The sequence below is a fragment of the Dendrobates tinctorius genome, unplaced genomic scaffold (assembly GCF_039654945.1).
Source record: "Dendrobates tinctorius isolate UK_male_01 unplaced genomic scaffold, ASM3965494v1 ptg000021l, whole genome shotgun sequence".
NCBI classification, from domain to species: domain Eukaryota; kingdom Metazoa; phylum Chordata; class Amphibia; order Anura; family Dendrobatidae; genus Dendrobates; species Dendrobates tinctorius.
Window position 1 is genome coordinate 18,322,946 of NW_027361689.1, and position 22,253 is coordinate 18,345,198.

Sequence of the window (22,253 nt, forward strand, 5' to 3'; positions counted from 1 at the left end):
AGGAGCGATCCCCATGATGTCCCCGTATCATTTGAGGAGTGTTTCCATCATTTTCAGCCTAAAAGAACCCCGGGGGGATCGTGGTAAAAATGCTTGGGTCTCCCATAGACTTACATTGGGCGTTGTTCTGTCCGAGTACCCAAATATTCCAATTTGCTCGACCCGAACAAGGAGCACCCGAGCATTTTAGTGCTCGCCCATCACTAGATTAGATACATGTTTCTTGGGCGTATTGCACATGATGGGATTAGATAAATGGTTCTGAGATGTATTGCACATGATGAGATTAGATATACTCTGTGGGGCATGCCACTCATGATGAGATTAGATGCACGTTCTGCTATCGCAGTATGTTTCCTTCAGAGAATTACAGCGTCACAGCAGAGTTGTGTCAGTGCTCAGAGCACAGCAGTATGATGATTACCTTGCTGTGCTCTGAACACTGCGGTGACAGCAGCGGGGAGCAGTGATCAGCAGCCTGCTATTATACTACTACTGTCAGGCTGCAATCACCGCTTACCGCCTCCGATACTCTCCTCATCCCAGAACTCCACATCCCAGCACCTCCTCTCCCTGACTGCTTGAACAGAGCACTGAGGCTGTAACGGAGGACTAACCATATCTGCGGGCTTCAGAAAGATGGCTCCTATCTCCTCCCACAGCTCTGACATAGATAGCCCAGGGTGTGTGCCCAAGTCACAGCTGGAGGCAGCTGCAGAGCAGATGTGGTCGGACACTGACCACGGTCTCCTATGTACAGAGGCTGCTGTATTTGTAAGTTTCATGCTCAGGCACTTACACACTAGAAAATGAAAATGGCCGCCCCCAGAGGCTGAAGAAAAAATGACTGAAAAAAAAAAATGTTAAAGTAGTGCATTAAATTTTATATTAAAATAATTGATTATATCAGTAATTATTAAAACAAAAATAAAAATTGTGGCACCTTCCCTCTAATATGGGGTCTACCACTAGATACATGGAGGGTGAAGTTAACAAGAGGCTCCCCTTTGTGACCGGGCCAAACTTTTATGTGGTAATAACTCTCGAACGCTTCAACAAATTCCAATGATTTTGATATTGTTTTTTCATCGCACATTATAATTTATGATAATGGTAAATTTAGGTCGATATGTTTTGTGTTTATTTATAAAAAAATTAGAAATTTGACAAAAATGTTAAAAAATTAGCAATTTTGAAACTTTGAGGCTATGTGCACACGTGTGGAATTGCCTCGGAAATTTCCGTGGCAATTCCGCAAATCCCTGCAAAAATACACGAGAAATCCGCATGCGTAATTCCAGTGAAAAACTAGCGTTTTGCAAGCGTAATTAGCTTGCAGAATGCTAGCATTTTCCAAGCGATCTGTAGCATCGCATGGAGAACTGATTGACAGGTTGGTCACACTCGTCAAACATGGTGTTTGACGAGTGTGACCAACTTTTTACTATTGATGCTGCCTATGCAGCATCAGTAGTAAAAAGATCTAATGTTAAAAATAATTAAAAAAAATAAAAAATCGTGATATTCTCACCTTCTGGAGCCCCAGCAGTGTCCCCAGGCCTCAGCGATGCTCCCAGCGAGTCCTGTTCCCAGCGATGCCTTGCGACAATGACCCCAGATGACGTAGCATCTCGCGAGATCGCTACGCCATCACAGGTCATTGTCGCAAGGCATCGCTGGGAACGGGACCTGCTAGGAGCGTCGCTGAGGCCCGAGGACGCTGCTGAGGACACCGGAAGGTGAGAATATCGCGATTTTTTATTTTAATTCTATTTTTTACAGGGATATGGTACCCAGGTCCTGGAGGACAGTCTCCTCTCCTCCAGACCCTGGGTACTATCCGCACATTTTCCGCTTACTTTGCGCATGGTGGGCATAGCCACATGCGGAAAGTAAGCGGAACAATGCATTCCTATGTACGGAATTCCCGCGATTGCATAAAAAGAATGAGCATGCTGCGTATTTTTCTTCTGCGATGCGATTCGGCCGCGAAAAAATGCACAGCATTAGCACAGCATGTGCGGAATGCCATTGAATACAATGGGTTGCTTATTTTATGCGTTTTCGCGGCAAAAAAATGCGGCAAAAACGCATAAAATCCACAGGAATTCCACACGTACGAGGGGCGATCCAAAAGTAATGATAATCAATAATAAACACAATGAATATAGTCAAAAAAATTTTTTATTTTTCTACATAGTCTCCTAACAAGTCTATACATTTAGTACATCTCTTTTCTAAACTTAGAATTCCCTTCGAAAAAAAATTCTTGATCTTGACCCTCAAAAAACTCCCCAACAGCGGTTATCACGTCGCTATTGTCATCAAATTTCTTGCCCCAGAGGTGTTCCTTGAGCCGAGGAAAGAGAAAGAAGTCACTGGGGGCTAGATCTGGCGAATAGGGGGGGTGTTCCACCAGTTCAAAGCCCGCTTCTTGAATGGTAGCCATGGCAACTGCAGCTTTGTGAGCCGGTGCGTTATCTTGGTGAAACAGCACACCAGCCCACAGTTTGCCGCGCCTTTTCTCCTTGATAGCCTCCCGCAATCTTCTTATTTGTTCTGCGTAGTAGGAGCCCATAATAGTGGCTCCCTTCTCCAAATAGTCCACCATAATAATTCCTTCAGCGTCCCAAAAAACGGACGCCATAACCTTCCCTGCTGAGCTTGACACTTTGAATTTCTTCGGCGTCGGTTCGTCGGCTCGTTTCCATGTCATCGATTTTTGTTTAGTTTCGGGATCAAAGTGGTGGATCCAGGTCTCATCCATGGTCAAAAAATGTGACAAAAAATTCTCCTTGTCTGCTTGGAACTTTTCGAGATTTGCTATTGAAATGTCAACTCGTTTCTTCTTTTGCTCGTCGGTTAACATTTTTGGCACCCAACGCGCGGAGACCTTTCTCATATGCAATTCTTTTGCAAGGATTCTTTGAATACTGCCATATGAGATCCCTGTGACCTCAGCTACATGCCTGATAGTCATTCTTCGATCTGCCAACACAACTTCAACTTTTTTCACGTTTTCTTCATTGAGGGACGTGGATGGGCGTCCTTCGCGATGTTCATCTTCCGTCGATGTTCTTCCCAGCTTAAATTCCTTGGCCCAGCGTGCAACTGTGGAATATGGAGGAGAAGAGTCCCCCAATGTTTCCACCAAGTCGCTGTGTATGTCTTTGGTAGACATTTTTTTCAAGCAGAGGTATTTGATGACAGCTCTGAGCTCGTTTTTTTCCATTTTGATGTTCACTCCTTGGCAGTTCATATTCAAATGAATGTAGCTCCCGGCAATCGTGGCCTATTTAAGTGATTTTTTTTCCTGGACTAGTGGGTACCTAAGAGAAGAAAACATTTTATTTTAATTTCTGTGTGCAATAGAAATAACCGATTATCATTACTTTTGGATCGCCCCTCGTATAGTCATACCACACAAAAACATTAATACCTGATATTTCCATCATGTCCGCTTTACATCAGCACCATTTGTAAAATGTTCTTTTATTTTGTTAGGCTATATGCACACGTATGCAGAAAATTTCTGCATAAAAGCAGGACTCCTTTCCAGAAAATGCACGCTTTTTTCCGCGCGTTTTTATGCGTTTTTTTCCTGCGCGTCCCCAGACACATAGAAAATAGCCAGAAATGCAGAATTTTCTGCGAAATTAATGAGCATGCTGCGTTTTTTACCGCAAAGCCTTGTTTGGGCGGTAAAAAATGCATCAATATGCACAAAAAGTGCAAAGTGCATTAAAATGAATGGGAAGCTTCTTTTAAGCAGACTTTTTTGGTAAATCTTTGGAAAAAAAATGCGAAGAAAAACGCTGTGTGTGAACACAGCCTTAGCGTTTTAGGAGGTTTAAAAATGTAGCAGTAATTTTTCATTTGTTTTCACAGAAATTTACAAAATGTATTTATTTAGGGACCTATCCAGGTTTGAAGTTACATTGGGGGTCCCACATATTGGAAAAACCCCAAAAGTGATACCATTTTAAAAACTGCACCCCCTGACATATTGAAAACTGCTGTCAGGTATTTTATTAACCCTTCAGGTGATTTTCAGGAATTAATGCAAAGTGACATGACAGGAATGAAAAAGTATATTTTTACCACCTAAATGTCGCTGACTTCTGAACAGGTCACTGTAGCCGGCAGACTCTACGGCCGCTATTTGGTCATGAATTGCCGTGGAAAACATCAGGACCACACAATCATGATCTCAGGGTGCCGATGGGGATAAAGAGGGAGCCCACACTCTGTTAACCATTTATATGTTGTAGTCACTATTGACAGTAGCATCTAAGGGGTTAAACAGATATGGACGGTGACAACACTGATCGTGGCTGATGCAGCAAGTTGTCAGCTATAGTGTACAGCCGACAGCCGCTGGATTGTCACCTGTATGGGGAGGATATTCTCCTATATCTCAGTTCAGTAAAAAGATGGATTGGCGGTCATTAAGGGGTTAATATAGGGGCATGGAGCCTGTTAAGACAGAGCAGGACAGGTGACACTTCACCTAAACGGTGCGGTCTCATCTATTATTATTACTCTAAGGAAGCCCAGGAGGACACAATTATTTTAATACAATAAGAAAGGCACAGATGGCAGCTATTATTATTATAAGGCTGCCCGTAAGGGACACCATCATTATAAGAAGGCTCGGGCCACACGATTAAGCGAAACCTGCCAGTATGATCAACCCTTTTAAGTTGTCTATATGGACATGCAGGTAATAGAAAGTGGAATAAAATGATTCCTTGATATATGAGATCCAATGTGTTATTACAGAGAAATTCACTTTTTTCTTAATATGTAAATGAGCTGTGAAGATCTATGGGCTGGACATAGATCTCCCTGAGAATCTGCCTCCAGAGATTATGTTACCAGTGTGAGACATGTAATGACGGAAAGTCTGCTCTCCTGATCTACATGTCTTGTCTGGTAACTCCCAGTTTCATTGAAAATGAGCTCAGGAGGCAGAATCTTGGGGAGATCTATGTCCTGCCCATAGATCTTAACAGCTCCTTTTCTGCTTCCTTCGACCTACATGACCATATAGATGGCTTAGGGGGTTGATCCTCTTGATAGATTTCTGTTAATATTATAAGAAGACCCCGAGGGGCACTATTATTATTATAAGGACCTAAGGGGGCTCCCTTATAAAATGATATTATTGGTAGTAGCACATGTTGATGTATCCAATGGTAGGCAGGGTCATATTTGTAATAGAGACCCCCCTTTGAAAGCGGTTGTGGGAGAGCAACACGGCCTGTGTGCTTCATATGTCAGGGTTGAATTCAGTCCCAATAGAGCCCTGTTATCTCAGGAAAGATACTTCTTTTACACGGGAAACTGAATTTTTTATTGATAAAAATGCTGCAATTTTTATTGTGTATAACAGATATAAATAATTTATCTTACAAAATAAAAATACCCTAACTGATTAAAAGGGTGAAGCACCAAAAGATCTTTCCTTCCTGGATCTAGTACTGATGCTCAGCCAATATTGTTGGCTCCTTATGGGTTGCTAGGCAACTTCCTTATAAGGTAAGATACACTTGAAGATTCCGTTATGACACAAGATTCCATTATGACATCATAATTAACCATCGCTACTTGCACAAGTGTTTATGCCCACACTGTCACTTTGACACTCAGTGTCATTGCTGTCGGTCATATGCTACATAGCTAGTTATATACTGATTGTGCTTTGCTTTGATTTAGTTGAAATGTCTGGAATTCCTCCAGAAAAACTTCAGGTGTTAGCACTGCTCCAGGGGATTCTTACCACCTATGCCCCTGACATTGTGCTACCACTACCCGATGGTGTCCTCAGCTTCACTTACCGGCTGGTAATGGAGCTAGTGAGAGACTGCCTGACCAAATACCAGCAAGGTCGTATAAGCTCTGAATATCTCGAGCATTTACAGAAGAACATCTGGACACTGGTACAACAGGTAAGTAGCAGACAATCTGCACAATACTTTAAAAAATATAATGACAATCCAAAATAATAATGGAATTCAAGTTTATATTTAACCCCTTTACCACCGTGGGGTTTTTTCGTTTTAGTTTTTGCTCCCCTTCTTCCCAGAGCCATAACTTTTTTATTTTTCTGTCAATATGGCCATGTAAGTGCTTGTCTTCTGTGGGACAAGTTGGACTTTAGAATGACACCATTGATTTTACCATATAATGTACTAGAAAACAAGAAAAAAAATTCCAAGTGCAGTGAAATTGCAAAAAATTCCACAATTGTTTTTTTTTTTACCATGTTCACTAAATGCCACAACTGACCTGCCACTATGATTCTCCAGGTCACTGTGAGGTCATAGATACAGATCAGGCATAGGTTCTTTTTTATTTAAGTGGTAAAAAAAATCCAAAGTTTGTAAAAAAAAAAAAAAATGCCGCCATTTTCTCAGACCCATAGTGTCTCCATTTTTGGGGGATTTGGGGCGTGGTGAGGGCTTGTTTTATCTGCGCTGAGCTGATATTTTTATTGATACCATTCTGGGGTATATAAAATCTTTTGATCGCCTGTTATTGCATTTTACTGCAACGTTGCGGCGACCAAAAAAAGAATTCTTGCGTTTCGATTATTTTTCTTGTTTCACCATTTATCGGAATAATTCTTTTTATATTTTGATGGATCAGGTATTTCTGAGCGCGGCGATACCAAATATGTGTGGGGGTTTTATTCTGAATGGGGCAAAAGAGAAGTGATTTAAAGTTTTATATTTTGTTATTTTTTTTTAATATTTTAAAAAACTTTTTTTTTTACTTCTTTCATGCTTCTTACATGTTTCAATAAATTTCTTAGGAGACGTGAAGTTCCGATCATCTGATCGCTTGTGCATGGCATAGCAAAGATTCAGCCCTGCTATGTGTAGCAAAAATGCTCATCTGCTATGATCGCCGGCCCAGGGGTGGTGCTCATAGCAAATCAGCAATGACAACTATAGGGGTCTCCTGCAGACTGCGGGTTGTCACGCCAACCCATCGGCGCCTCGCGGTCATATGACAGGGTGCCAATTGGCAGAGCTAGTGGCGCGCATCCGGTTTGTGTGAATTATCTGACACTGTCAGAGATTGACAACTGCTTTTAACATGCTAAGAGCCTCAGATGGATCACCACTCACTGCTGATATAGATAGATTGTGCTTTACAATGATGATGTCATTCTGTATAATTTACAAAGAAATAGAAAGAAAAGAAAAATTATGCGCATTATATTTATTAACCTTCAAGTTATATTAACTAGAGCAAAGAATGCACAGTGGGATGAAGAATGCTCCAGATCAGGGGTGGGCAATTAATTTTCCCGAGGAGCCACATGAGAGACTGTTGTGGAGGGCCGAACCAATAGGCTGAAATAAATAATGCTCAATATAGATATCAATATATTAATTATAATTATTATTTTGTTGATAATTACATAAATTTTAAGTGTATCACTTAACATTGAGCAAAATTAAGTATGATGACATCCCCCTATATATCCTTTGAACCCCAATACAGGCCCTTCTATATATTGTATGAGCCCCCCACAGCCTCTTATATGCTGTAAGAGCCCCCACACAACCTCCCTACACACAGCATGGGCCCTACACAGCTTCCCTATATCCTGCATGAGCCCCACACAGCCTCCCCATATAGCATGAGCCCCATACACACCATGAACCCCACACAGCTTCCCTATATATAGCATGAGCCCCACAAAGCCTCCCCATATACAGCATGAGCCCCACACAGCCTCCCCATATATAGCATGAGCCCCACACAGCCTCCCCATATATAGCATGAGCCCCACACATCCTCCCCACATATAGCATGAGCCCCATACACACCATGAACCCCACACAGCTTCCCTATATACAGCATGAGCCCCTCACAGCCTCCCCATATATAGCATGCGCCCCTCACAGCCCCCCATATATAGCATGAGCCCCACACAGCCTCCCCATATATAGCATGAGCCCCACACAGCCTCCCCACATATAGCATGAGCCTCATACACACCATGAACCCCACACAGCTTCCCTATATACAGCATGAGCCCCACAAACCCTCCCCATATACAGCATGAGCCCCACACAGCCTCCCTATACAGCATGAGCCTCACACAGCCTCCCCATGTACTGCATGAGCCTCACACAGCCTCTCTATGTACTGCATGAGCCCCACACAGCCTCCCCATATGCAGCATGAGCCCCACACAGCCTTACTATATACAGCATGATCCCCACACAGCCTCCCCATGACCAGCATGAGGCCTCAATAGCCTCCCCATGTCTAGCATGGGACCCCCATAGCCTTCCCATGTCCAGCATACAGTATGAGTCCCCAATAATCTCCCCATGTCCAGTCAAGCATCCCATACATATGAAAAAAAGAACACCACATACTCACCTCGGTCCTGTTCCCCCGGCACTCTGCTTCTGTTCCTGTCTCTGTGTATCCGGTGCGCTGACTTTCCCTAGTACAAAGATGACAAGATGAAATAACTCAATTGCGTCAGCTGTATCACAGGCTGACGGGTGGAGGAAGTAGCCGGAGGCCCTCTTCCACCAATGAAGTCAGAGCAATTGTATGTGGTATAAAATGTATAATAGTGATGGGCTAGCGTGCTGGATAGTTGATCGAGCATTTGGGTTCTCTCTCTCCTTCTTCACCTCTCCCCCTCTCGAATCGAGCACCCGAACAGTACAAAGTGCTCGTTTCCAGGACCGAGCATCCAAGCAGTTTATTGCTCGCTCATCATTAATATTTCACACATTGTGATTCAGAGTATTAAGTAGTTCATTTAACTTTATTAATTTAATCCTATCTCCTCCTTTTCTCAAAGGTGGTACCTGGTCTATAATATGAAATTTGACATTTTTTAGAATCATAGAATCATAGAATCGTAGAGTTGGAAGGGACCTCCTGGGCCATCTGGTCCAACCCCCTGCTCAAAGCAGGATTCGCTAAATCATCCCAGTTAGATGTCTGTCCAGCCTCTGTTTGAAGACTTCCATTGAAGGAGAACTCACCACTTCTCGTGGCAGCCTGTTCCACTCATTGATCACTCTAACTGTCAAAAAGTTTTTTCTAATATCTAATCTGTGTCTCCTCCCATTCAGCTTCATCCCATTGCTTCTAGTCTTTCCTTGTGCAAATGAGAATAAAGTTGATCCTTCTACAATGTGACAGCCCTTTAGATATTTGTAGACAGCTATTAAGTCTCCTCTCAGTCTTCTCTTTTGCAAACTAAACATTCCCAAATCCTGCAACCTTTCCTCATAAGACAGGGTTTGCAGACCGGTCACCATTCTGGTCGCTCTTTTCTGAACTTGCTCCAGTTTGTTGATGTCTTTTTTAAAATGTGGTGCCCAAAATTGGACACAATATTCCAGATGAGGTCTGACCAAAGAGGAGTAGAGGGAAATAATTACTTCACGTCTGTGTTTCCCTGTTCACAAATATGTTTAGAGACGGGTAAATCCTTCCTTTTCTTCATTATATTATACCTATGGTGATTTAGACGTGTTTCAAAATCACATGTTGTCTGTCCAACATCCCATAGGTTACAGGGACACTAACAAATAAATCACATAGTCTGATTCACAGGTTATATAATGTTTGATGGTAAATAGATCACCGGTGATAGAATGTTCAAAGTGGTCATCTATTACATGTTTATACAGTTAACACAGCATAGACATGGAAAACAGCCCAATCTACATCGACTTGTAAAAAAGGATTGAATATAGATTTACAGGGATCCAACATTGGAATGTTCCAATTTATCCTTGATATTCTTGGCTTGTTTGTAGGAAAAGAGATTGGGATTTTTACATTTTATCCCTTCAGGCAAACATTTAACTATTATTGGTCAGTGATTAATAATGTTGGCAATTTCTGGACTTTCTTCACAAAATTTTTTAATGCAATTAGGGATGGGCGAATCCTGAAATACTCGGAATCGCTAGACTCTAACGAGTCCGACTCGGAAACTCGCTACTCGTTGCGAGTCTAGCGAGTCCAATGTTAATGAATGGGGATGCGAGTATTGCAGCGATTCCTGTGCTGCCATTTTTTTTGTTCCGCTTACTTTCCGCATGTGGCTGTGCACACCATGCGGAAAGGAAGCAGAACAATTGCGGATGGTACCCACGGTCCGGAGGAGAGGAGACTGTCCTCCGGGCTTTGGGCACCATATCCCTGTAAAAAATAGAATTTAAAAATAAAAAATATTGTTATTCTCACCCTCCGACGTCCCGCGCAGCCTTCCCGCCTCTCCACGCATCCGTTCACAGTAGTCCTTTGCGAAAATGCCCGCGATGGCGTACGTTCTCGCGGGATCGCGAAGTCTCGCGGTCATTCACACGACATCATCGCGAATGACCGCGAGACATCGCGATCCCGCGAGAACGGACGTCATCGCGGGCATTTTCGCAAAGGATTACTGGGAACGGATGCGTGGAGAGGCGGGAAGGCTGCGCGGGACGTCGGAGGGTAAGAATAACAATATTTTTTATTTTTTTTTACATTTTATCTTTTACTACTGATGCTGCGTAGGCGGCCTCAGTAGTAAAAAGTTGGTCACACTTGTCAAACACTATGTTTGACGAGTGTGACCAACCTGTCAATCAGTTCTCCAAGAGATGCTACAGATCGCTTGGAAAGCGCTAGCATTTGCATTGGACTCGTTACTGTGCGAGTAATCGCTTGGAAACTCGCAGAGTACCGACTCCTGCGAGTCCCCTACTACTCGCAGAGTAACGAGTCCTAACGAGTAGATTCGCCCATCCCTAAATGCAATCAATCCTATTAGATAGCCCAAACTTTTGGCCTTAAGACGTCATTTATGTATTTCCACCACCTGTCCGCATGGTTAAAGTGGAGGGACACATACACAAGGTCCTCCTCAAAATTTCAGCTCACTGAAGTTCTAGTTTAACTATCCCCAAAACATAGATAACTCACTGACAAAGGGATTAAACAGAACCTTTCTTGACATTAGGGTTGGGGATATGTGAAATCATAATTTTATAAGTATAATGATATCCATGAAAGTGAGCTCTTTAATATCCAAAATGATTACATTTGTGCAATAATGCGACCCTCAGCTTTCGATATAACCACATAGGAAGGACACCTTAAGTATTTCTTCAGGAAAATTATTGCAATTGCACATGTTTATTTCCTTTCTGTGTATTGGAGCAACACAAAAAAAACAGAGAAAAAGGCAAATTTACCATAATTTTACAGAAACCCATAAAAATGGACAAAATTGTTGGCACCCTCAACTTAATATTTATTAGAACACCTTTTTGTAATAAATAACTACAATCAATCACTTCTTACAGCCATCAAAAAGCTTTACACCTCTGAACTGGAATTTTGGAGCACTTGTCTTTCACAAACTGCTCCAGGTCTCTAATATTTGAAGGGTGCCTTCTCACAACAGCAAATTTAAGATATCTCCACTGGTCCACTGGAGATCAATGAGATTCTTACCAAGACTCATTGCTGACCACTTCAGAACTTTCCAGCTCTTTGCTTCCATCCACTTCTGGGTTCTTCTTAAAGTATGATTGGGGTCATTATACAGCTGGAAGACCTATGACCTAGGACACAAATCCAACTTTCTGACACTGGGCACTACATTGCAAGCCAATAGACTTGGGTAATCTTTAGATTTCACGATGCCTTGCACACAGTTAAGGCACTCAGTGCCAGAGGCAGCAAAACAACCCCAAAACATATTTGAACCTCCACCATATTTGACTGTAGGTACTGTGTTATTTTCTTTGAAGGTCTCATTCCATTTTTGGTAAACAGTAGAATGATGTGCTTTACCAAAAAACTCTATCTTGGTCTCAGCTGTCCACAAGACGCTTTCCAAAAATGTTTTAGACTTACTCATATACAATTTGAGAGGCTGCAGTCTAGATTTTTTATATTTCTGTGTTAGCAGGCGGCCAGATCCCTCATCAATTGTCGTTTAGTAATTATAGTGCAGATAGTTGGAGAAACATGGTGACATAAATGGCCTTCTCCATTCTACACTCTTTCTCATGATTTTCATTTCTTGTTTATTTTCATCTCTATAGGCTGAAGAAAAATCCCGAAGTGGAGAATTGGCCTTTTTTAAACAACTGGCCCAAAATGTCTTGTTTGTACTGGAGTATCCGACCTACTCACTGGAGCACCTGGTAAGGATCCATCATCTTCTATATTTCATGTCCTTTTTGTCTAATCTTCTCCAGGTTACCAGTCATATAGAGGAAGCTCAGATTTACGATAGTAGAGACCTCCCTGTCTTCTCCAGGCAGTCTAAGGATATTTTATGGCAGCCTGTCCCTGCGGCTCCATCATCTATGATGACAGTCTGTACTCAGCGGTGCAGAGCTTGTATTTCCACCTCTGTCTCACACGATCATCACAATCTTTCTTCTTGTAAATGCTGCAGTTCTCTTAGGATAGTAGAGATCAGTTGTACATACAAGTCACTCATATATTACATGGGTTGTCTAGTTTAAATTGAAAAGTCTGCAGTCACTCTGTGCGACTGCAGACTTGTGAATCCTCAAAGCATGTACTGTTCATTGCGATGATTCGCCATTGTTTGGTGGTCAAGTATGTGATAAGCATACACTCGGGCAGAACTCATCTAGAGGGCGTCACCTCGCTCAATACACTAGACGGGTTCTGCCCAGGAGTATGCATATCACATACTTGCCTGCTGTTCCCAGGGCAAAGAATGGCGAGTCCTCGCAGTGCACAGTACTAGCGTTGTGAGGATTCACAAGTCTGCAGTCATTGAGACTTTTTTTCATTTTAGACAGGACAACCCCTATAATGTGGATTTATTGGAGGGAGCGGCCGTGTATAGTCCGTCCAATACTGAAATTATTAAGTAAATCCAGGTTTAGTCCTTATATGGTAATTTAGCATTTGGGAAATGTTATATTAATTGTATATTTTGTATCCAACAGGAAACATCAGACGGTGACTCCGAAGAGGGGAAAAATCTAAATATTGTTGACCCCGATGCAAGTCAGCCGGGACTAATCCCTGATCTGATGGAAGGTAAGCCGATCATCTAATATTGTACATTCACTATCAAGTTATAGAGAAGGAATATGGAGATTTACTCCTCATCGTCCATATGAGGCCGGTGACGGCTCCTAAACCCCCTATAGACTATAATGGAGGGAGCTCATGCAATTCTGCTTCTCTCCTCTGTGGTCTTCTCAGCTCAAAAATGTACAAAGAGGCTCATAGGTCCCCAATCATTTCCCCAGTCATGGTTGGGAATTCGATCAGATCCTGAGCAATCGCAGATTCATGGTACAATATATGTAGTATGTCATAAATATATACAGGGTGTGCAGAATATCCATATACCTGGTATTACTCCATGTACAGGGGTCTTGTTTATTATATGGATGTGTTATATAATAAGTGCTGATATAGACTAATACATGACGTCTCTTCATTATTTCATCATTACTTTAGGAATACCTGCGTCAGAAAATACTGATGGTGGAATATGTGAGACACCAGAGATCATCCAGGAATCTGCCAGTGTAAGTATCAGAGGGACGTCATCTGATGATGGGGTTACATGTACCATATTATACCCCACATGATAATGGGATATCGCTGTTCTTTATGTAGTTCAGCCCTATTGTGTGTGATGATGACGTTATTGTTCTGCCTCCTCTGTGTGATGTCCCCTATCCTCCCCTGCAGTACAATGATATCTGTGTATGGGGGATATCACCCTATAATATAATAGTGTCTGTGGGGGGTCCGGATTGTATCACGTCCTCTACTGTACGTCTGCTGCAGTGTAATCAGCGGGGACATAATGTAGAAGGGAGACCTTCCTGAACATGGAGCTTTAGTTTTATAGAGTTTCTATACTTAATTGTAATTGCTTATACTTTTCAGGCCTTTGTCGGATCATTGAACCCAGGGAGAAATCCTTGTAAGAACGACTATGAATCCATCAAGCTAATCAGCAGTGGAGCTTTTGGGTGAGCTTTACTTTGGTATAATATTTATTTCTCAGGACTTTTTATGATGATGCCTCTGTCCCTGTGTCCTTCCCGTGTGATGTTCCCGTAGAGAAAATGTCCACGTCGCTGTCCACATCTTCAGGTCAGGTAGGATGTGACGTGGATGAGGACCCCCACAGGCGATCATTTATGGAGTGTTAAATTATGGATTTCCAGACATGGATTTTTAGCGACAGACGCACATCTAGTATTAACCATTAGTACAGGAGATCATATGATGAGGTCTATAGACAGATGGTTTGTAAGAATTCATAATAATTCATGGATTTTCCTCCTCTCCAGGACCGTCCACTTAGTGCGCCATAAAGACACAAGACAGATATGCGCTATGAAGAAAATGGACAACCAGAACATGAAAATGCCAGACAGACTTGAACGGGCCTTTCTGGAGAGGGACATCTCAGCATTCGCTGATTGTCCCTTTGTGGCCTCCATGTTCTGCTCCTTTCCTACTAAACTTCATCTGTGTATGGTCATGGAGTATGTGCCAGGTAGGACACTTCTATAGTATCTATATCCAGCTCTCGTCCAGCACCTTATATATAACCAGAATGTCCCAATGTTTCCACTTATTTCTCATTCACCCTCATCATGTGTAATTTACAATGTAACAAACCCTCACCTCTCATATTTGCTTTCTCCTGTAGGAGGAGACTGTGACGCTCTTATAAATTACATCGGTCCTTTACCAGTCTCTTTGGCCCGTATGTACATTGCGGAAACAGTACTTGCCGTGGAATACCTGCACAGCTATGGTGTGGTGCACCGAGACCTGAAGCCTGAGAAGTAAGTGACCCTTGTAGTATTATAAAGGGGAAGAAAGTTTGTCATACAGTCTATGGGTTATTACTTGGGGCTGACACCATCTTTTCTTTCACAGCCTCCTAATAACATCAACAGGACATATTAAGGTCACTGATTTTGGGCTTTCAAAACTCGGCCTCATGAGACCAACGTCAGACATCTACAAGACTCCAATAGAGGACATCACCAACGAGTTCTGTGATAATGAGGTGGGCTTTACTTACAGGATCTTGTACTTTACAAATCTCATCTCTTTTTTCCCGTAATTTATTGCTTACCATAACATTCTTCTCTTGGTCTCCAGACTGTTGGCACCCCTAAATACATGGCCCCTGAAGTTATCCTAAAGAAAGGCTATGGAAGGCCTGTAGATTGGTGGTCAGTAGGGATCATCCTATATCAATTTCTTTTTGGATATCCACCATTTAATGGGACTTCTGAAAAGAAGATTGTACGCAGAGTCCTCAGGGGTAAGTAAAATAATCTGAATACTATGTGATGTCACTGTTATTTGGTTTGCTTGGTTCTTTGGTTTGGCTTTTAGCATTAACAACTATGTTTTTATGAAAATTAATGCAGATGTTTTATTTCCTATAATATTTGTTTTTCTTATATAAACAGGTGATATAACTTGGACATTCAATAATTACTCTCCTCCACCTGATGCTCAGGATATCATCACTGAGCTGCTCAGAAAAAATCCAGCACATAGACTGGGGACAGGTAATATTATAATACTATTATTAATGACTTATTACACCTCTGTGACCAAATGATCATGTCTATGAGGACCAGCACTAAGGTTCCCTACCTATTTGTCCATCCCCCATTCCTCATACTATCACTTTCAGTACATTCCCTACATCTCTGTATTTTTACACCTTAAGTTCAGATTAACATAAACTGTGCAGATATGGAGCAGTTTCTCTGACAATGACTGTGCCACTTTCTTTGTTATCTACTTCTTCCAGGAGGGTCAAATGAGATCAAAATTCATCCATTTCTGTGTGACTTAGATTTTGCAAACCTTCTAAGTCAGGAGCCACCATTCATCCCTAATCTTGAATCAGACATGGACACCCACTACTTTAACAGTAAGTAAAACGAGACGTGAGCTGCTTAAAACTGCTGTGTGTCTTGTCTTTCATTTTATGTGACAATCAGTTCTAATTATTATTAGTGATCACACGGTGACTGTCTGATTGAGTCTTATACTAATAATTTCTGATCACACTTGTACTTTGCAGCTCGCTCAAGAGAATACAAACATATGAATTCAGATGAGGGAGACACAAGTGAGGAAAATGACTGGCCAGAAATCCAAAACTTTATGTCATCTTCTCAGAGGTTTTCTAAAGTAAGTATGTAGCCAATAAAATGTACAAAACCTATAATTACACAAAAAGTTTAAAAATATATTTAATTTATATTTATCTATGTATTTTAGCTATATACCACCAATACCAGGATGATGACAGATGAAGAGCCTATGTCACCTCCAGGGTGTTCCTCAGAGAACAGTGATAAACCCTCAGATGTGTGAGTAAATTATTATTATGAAATTTAGTTCTGAAATATGTTCAGAACCAGATACAAGACATGAGTAACACAAATCTAGATCCAGCATCCACCACCCCCTGATAGCTGATTTCTGTGGGTCCAGCTTGTGATAACACTGGCAAAAATAGCTGATCATTGCAGCCAGCCATTCATTTCCAGCTCAATACAGGCCAATAGTACTGGTTAGACTACATTCTTGCTGGTAGAATGGGGTCCTGAGCAGGGTTTCCCTTTCATATTGTCCTAATTGCCCTTATGTACAGACAGGTGTTCTTCACTTTTGAATTGTTTTACTTGTAACTTACTTGTCTTTTTTCTTCCAAACAGGCAGAAAAAATCTTCTCCATCCAAAACTGATGAGGAGTGCTCCACTGCTAAAAGCAGCGAGTCATCCTTGTCCTCATTGTTAGGTATGTACAGGTTTAGGCCTTCCTATTATAGCCATTAAAGTATAATGTGAATCTGCACATGGAAGCTCAGAAAATTACTTACTGTTTTCTCGCTGCTCCCCTCATTATTTTGTTATTTGCTTTGCCAAAATCCCCCATATGAATCCAAAGTTATAGGCCTATTTTATTAAGTGCTAATTGTTATGGTCTTTACAAGGGGGTGTGGCTTACATGATTCTCTGAGACGTGTCTTCAGGTTGCTCTGCAATATTAAACTAAAAGCCACGTCCCCATAGTAAAGACCATAAAAATTTGTAGTAAATAAAAAGGCCGATATCTCTGTAACCATAAGGAGGATTTTGACAAAACAAAAAATGGAAAAACCAGGGGGTAGTAGGACTAAAATAAGAGTGAATTCTGGACACTTTTGAATCCGTTTTTTTCGCTGGATCCGACTGCCCTACCTGGTAATAATTGGAGCATGCTCAGTTTAAAAAAATGGAATCCGTCGCTGGATTCTGTCATTTGACGGACAGCGACGGATCCTGTGCCCATAGGCTTCCATTATAGCCAACGACGGACGGCGCTGGATCCATCTCGGTCCAACTTTTCGAGAGAGACAAAAAAACGTTATTTCGTCCGTCGTCTCCGCCCGACGGACACAACATTTCCGACGGATTCAGTGAAGACGGACGAAACATGAGGCCATCCGTCGCAATCCGTCGCTAATACAAGTCTATGAGAAAAAAAACGGATCCAGCGTCATCAGTTGCTGGATCCGTTTTTTTCTAAAAACGACGGATTGTGACTGATGTAAAAAAAAAACTGATGTGTGAAAGAGGCCTAACTGATTATATGATAACACTGTGGGTTGCTGTAGAGTCATATTAATAACGGGACTTAGCTCCTTGGGGAGACACCATATGGCGGCACACAGAAAAGCTACAGGTTCATATTAAACAGTTTGGATAAGTCTATAAAGACACAAAGCTAAACTTTTAGGAGTTTATAATCAACATCTTTTTGTGCCTTTTTGATTAGAATCTTCAGCTCAGAAGAGAAAACAAGAAAAAGCAGAGAAAGTAGAAGAGGGGGAAAATAGGCGAGGTAAGTGTGACAATGAGCTCCATCTTGTATGATGTCAGTGAGAAGAATTCATGTGGAGCAGATGTGATCTGTCAGTCGTGGGATTGTCACATGTATGATGACTGACGTCAGCGGTGGGATTGTCAAATGTATGATGACTGACGTCAGCGGTGGGATTGTCACATGTATGATGACTGACGTCAGCGTTGGGATTGTCAAATGTATGATGACTGACGTCAGCGGTGGGATTGTCACATGTATGATGACTGACGTCAGCGGTGGGATTGTCACATGTATGATGACTGACGTCAGCGGTGGGATTGTCAAATGTATGATGACTGACGTCAGCGGTGGGATTGTCACATGTATGATGACTGACGTCAGCGTTGGGATTGTCAAATGTATGATGACTGACGTCAGCGGTGGGATTGTCACATGTATGATGACTGACGTCAGCGGTGGGATTGTCAAATGTATGATGACTGACGTCAGCGGTGGGATTGTCACATGATGACTGACGTCAGCGGTGGGATTGTCAAATGTATGATGACTGAGGTCAGCGGTGGGATTGTCACATGTATGATGACATGTCAGCGGTGGGATTGTCACATGTATGATGACTGACGTCAGCGGTGGGATTGTCACATGATGACTGACGTCAGCGGTGGGATTGTCACATGTATGATGACTGACGTCAGGGGGTGGGATTGTCACATGTATGATGACATGTCAGCGGTGGGATTGTCACATGTATGATGACTGACGTCAGCGGTGGGATTGTCACATGTATGATGACTGACGTCAGCGGTGGGATTGTCAAATGTATGATGACTGACGTCAGCGGTGGGATTGTCACATGTATGATGACTGACGTCAGCGTTGGGATTGTCAAATGTATGATGACTGACGTCAGCGGTGGGATTGTCACATGTATGATGACTGACGTCAGCGGTGGGATTGTCACATGTATGATGACTGACGTCAGCGGTGGGATTGTCAAATGTATGATGACTGACGTCAGCGGTGGGATTGTCACATGTATGATGACTGACGTCAGCGTTGGGATTGTCAAATGTATGATGACTGACGTCAGCGGTGGGATTGTCACATGTATGATGACTGACGTCAGCGGTGGGATTGTCAAATGTATGATGACTGACGTCAGCGGTGGGATTGTCACATGATGACTGACGTCAGCGGTGGGATTGTCACATGTATGATGACTGACGTCAGGGGGTGGGATTGTCACATGTATGATGACATGTCAGCGGTGGGATTGTCACATGTATGATGACTGACGTCAGCGGTGGGATTGTCTCATGTATGATGACTGATGTTAGCAGTGGGATTGTCACATGTATGATGACTGATGTCAGCGGTCTGATTGTCAAATGTATGATGACTGACGTCAGTAGTGGGATTGTCACATGTATGATGACTGATGTCAGCAGTGGGATTGTCACATGTATGATGACTGATGTCAGCGGTCTGATTGTCAAATGTATGATGACTTACGTCAGCGGTGGGATTGTCACATGTATGATGTGTTAGGCATCAGGTTTCTGCGTCTGCTCTGCAGGAATCCAGAGCCTCACATTCTGCGGTCTCCTGCTGTTTTTCTACTGCAGAGGAGATTACTTTGCAGCAGACCGCTCCAGAGACTAAGTTCCTCTGTATTCCTACTGGGCATGCTCACGAGACAATCTCCCATTGGAGATCGGCAGTCATGTGCCCAGGTCCTGTTCCAGATCTCATTGGTCCATCTCGGAGATCTGGAAGGCCCCGCACGGCTATAAAAAAAAAAGCGCGCATGGCCGTTCCGCCATGCACTAGTATAGACTATACTGGTGACTGACTTATTAAGAAACCCCTTCCCTCTGATAATACGCATGTGGATAGGGAATTAGTTTAGCAGTCAGCGCCAGTCAGTGGCAAGCCTTAGGCCACTGTGCACACCGCACCTCTACGCTAGCGTCCGACATAGCGCTTGCTTTCTAGCTTTGTCGTCGAGCGGCAGTGTTCTACACCACGCTGCAGTTGCAGCCCTTCTTGGCGCTCGCAGTAGCGACGCCGCACACACGGTATGTCTAGACGGACGCAGCTCCTGTCTTAGGTCTTGCTCCTGTGACCAGATATCGTGTATGCATTTACCTGAGCCTGTGACACTAACAGGCTCAGCGTTTTTGTATGTTTTGTTGCGGCGCCTCTGTGTGTGAACAGAGCCCGCTCTGCACACTTTGGGTGAAGTTTAACCCGTGCGCTTTATACCGTCATATTGCTCCTCTGTCATTACCTAGCAGCAGTCATATCATCTATTGCACGGTGGACCCCGAGCGGCGAACACACTTTATTATTTTTATTTAGTCCGTTCCGCCGTTCTTAACATGATGACTGACGTCAGCGGTGGGATTGTCACATGTATGATGACTGACGTCAGTGGTGGGATTGTCACATGTATGATGACTGACGTCAGGGGTGGGATTGTCACATGTATGATGACTGATGTCAGCGGTGGGATTGTCACATGTATGATGACTGACGTCAGCGGTGGGATTGTCACATGTATGATGACTGACGTCAGCGGTGGGACTGTCACATGTATGATGACTGACGTCAGCAGTGGGATTATAACATGTATGATGACTGACGTCAGCAGTGGGATTGTCACATTATGATGACTGACGTCAGCGGTGGGATTGTCACATGTATGATGACTGACGTCAGCGGTGGGATTGTCACATGTATGATGACTGACGTCAGCGGTGGGACTGTCACATGTATGATGACTGACGTCAGCGGTGGGACTGTCACATGTATGATGACTGACGTCAGCAGTGGGATTGTCACATTATGATGACTGACGTCAGCGGTGGGATTGTCACATGTATGATGACTGACGTCAGCAGTGGGATTGTCACATTATGATGACTGACGTCAGCGGTGGGATTGTCACATGTATGATGACTGACGTCAGCAGTGGGATTGTCACATGTATGATGACTGACGTCAGCGGTGGGATTGTCACATGTATGATGACTGACGTCAGCGGTGGGATTGTCACATGTATGATGACTGACGTCAGTGGTGGGACTGTCACATGTATGATGACTGACATCAGCGGTGGGATTGTCACATGTATGATGACTGACGTCAGCGGTGGGATTGTCACATGTATGATGACTGACTTCAGGGGGTGGGATTGTCACATGTATGATGACTGACGTCAGGGGTGGGATTGTCACATGTATGATGACTGACAATGATCCCGGACCTGTGTATGGAGAACATTCCTCTACCATCCTCCCATAGTGACACCACAGTAGTATCCTCTAATATGGAGTCCCATGACTTACATAAGTTTTACATGGTTTCTCGTAGGTTCGATCTTCCGCCGGATGATATCATCCTGCCGGCGCGGATTATCAAGAGCGGCTCGCGCTGTCAGACGAAGCTGCGTTTTTGCCTGCTGTCACCAGGGCACCATAAACATGTCAAGGGCAGAAACCCCCAACATCTAGCGCCCTGAAGAAAGTGCAGCATGTCCACCACCAATGCTGTACCTGTATGGAAGGAATTGTACCATCTATCTGAGGCCTTATGAGCAGCAAGAAACATCTTCAAAAATCGAAGGCCTCTCCAAGAACATCTCTTCATCCTTCCATGCAATTTCTAATTTAAAAAATAACTAAATAAAAATATTAAATTGATTAATGTTGTTTTGAATTTAACTGAATATTAGTGACAGTAATGTCATATCGATACTCTACATGTCATACATGTCTGCTGGGTAGGACATCAAACAGGAGACGATTGATCCTTTGTCCCCCATGAATTCTCTTTAACACCGTACAAAAGTGGAGGAGAGGTCTAGAGATTCCTAAAGGTACACGCACACAGCATCTTGTAGATGCTAGCATACCCGCTCCATATATTGCATGTGTTCTATCATTTTAATTTTTCTAGAGTGCTCTTCATGAGGGATCCAGGCAGAATCCACCTGAAAAAGACATTGGTTGCTACTCTTTGGCTATGTGCACAATCAAGGGGGAGCCATGTTCTTCTGATCCACTGGTTTTACAAGAACTCAGATTCTTTTACCTTAGCAGTGCTCTATTTCAGTACATGTTAGATTCTGTGGACCCTGGGGGTCCCAGTAGTCACACCCAACTAGAGGCGCAGCCAAGGGTTCAGCACAAGGGAGTCAAAACATCTTGGCCCTGAACTATGTAACTTGTTTGCAACGAAGCTTGTGCACTCTAATCCTGAGATTAGGAAAACCTCAGCAGATGACCGGGCTGTTACTGAACATAATCTCTACAAAAACCAGACCGATATTACTGCCATA

The 22,253-nt window shown here is 42.9% G+C and overlaps 2 protein-coding genes across 2 annotated transcripts; both read left to right on the forward strand.

Moving 5' to 3' along the window:
• The first annotated feature begins 11,039 nt into the window (after nucleotides 1-11,039).
• LOC141083750 (microtubule-associated serine/threonine-protein kinase 3-like) lies at nucleotides 11,040-15,139 on the forward strand. The gene is made up of 9 exons (XM_073568117.1): nucleotides 11,040-11,054; nucleotides 12,096-12,197; nucleotides 12,252-12,371; nucleotides 12,981-13,074; nucleotides 13,504-13,574; nucleotides 13,942-14,027; nucleotides 14,352-14,560; nucleotides 14,717-14,855; nucleotides 14,950-15,139. The coding sequence occupies exons 1-9, from the start codon at nucleotides 11,040-11,042 to the stop codon at nucleotides 15,137-15,139; spliced, it is 1,026 nt and encodes a 341-aa protein (XP_073424218.1).
• A 57-nt stretch (nucleotides 15,140-15,196) lies between these two features.
• Nucleotides 15,197-21,615, forward strand: LOC141083722 (microtubule-associated serine/threonine-protein kinase 3-like). The gene is made up of 8 exons (XM_073568107.1): nucleotides 15,197-15,343; nucleotides 15,495-15,596; nucleotides 15,845-15,967; nucleotides 16,121-16,230; nucleotides 16,321-16,412; nucleotides 16,761-16,843; nucleotides 17,864-17,929; nucleotides 21,287-21,615. Exons 1-8 carry the CDS (start codon nucleotides 15,199-15,201, stop codon nucleotides 21,424-21,426), a joined length of 861 nt encoding a protein of 286 aa, XP_073424208.1. The 5' UTR covers nucleotides 15,197-15,198; the 3' UTR covers nucleotides 21,427-21,615.
• Nucleotides 21,616-22,253: the final 638 nt, after the last annotated feature.

Coding starts and splice junctions, on each gene's coding strand:
- LOC141083750 (XM_073568117.1), top strand. Junction 13,075..13,503: donor AATCCCTGATCTGATGGAAG/GTAAGCCGATCA, acceptor TCATTACTTTAG/GAATACCTGCGTCAGAAAAT. Junction 14,856..14,949: donor CGAGACCTGAAGCCTGAGAA/GTAAGTGACCCT, acceptor TTTCTTTCACAG/CCTCCTAATAACATCAACAG.
- LOC141083722 (XM_073568107.1), top strand. CDS start 15,199: ATGGCCCCTGAAGTTATCCTAAAGAAAGGCTATGGAAGGCCTGTAGAT. Junction 15,597..15,844: donor AGCACATAGACTGGGGACAG/GTAATATTATAA, acceptor TACTTCTTCCAG/GAGGGTCAAATGAGATCAAA. Junction 15,968..16,120: donor GGACACCCACTACTTTAACA/GTAAGTAAAACG, acceptor TGTACTTTGCAG/CTCGCTCAAGAGAATACAAA.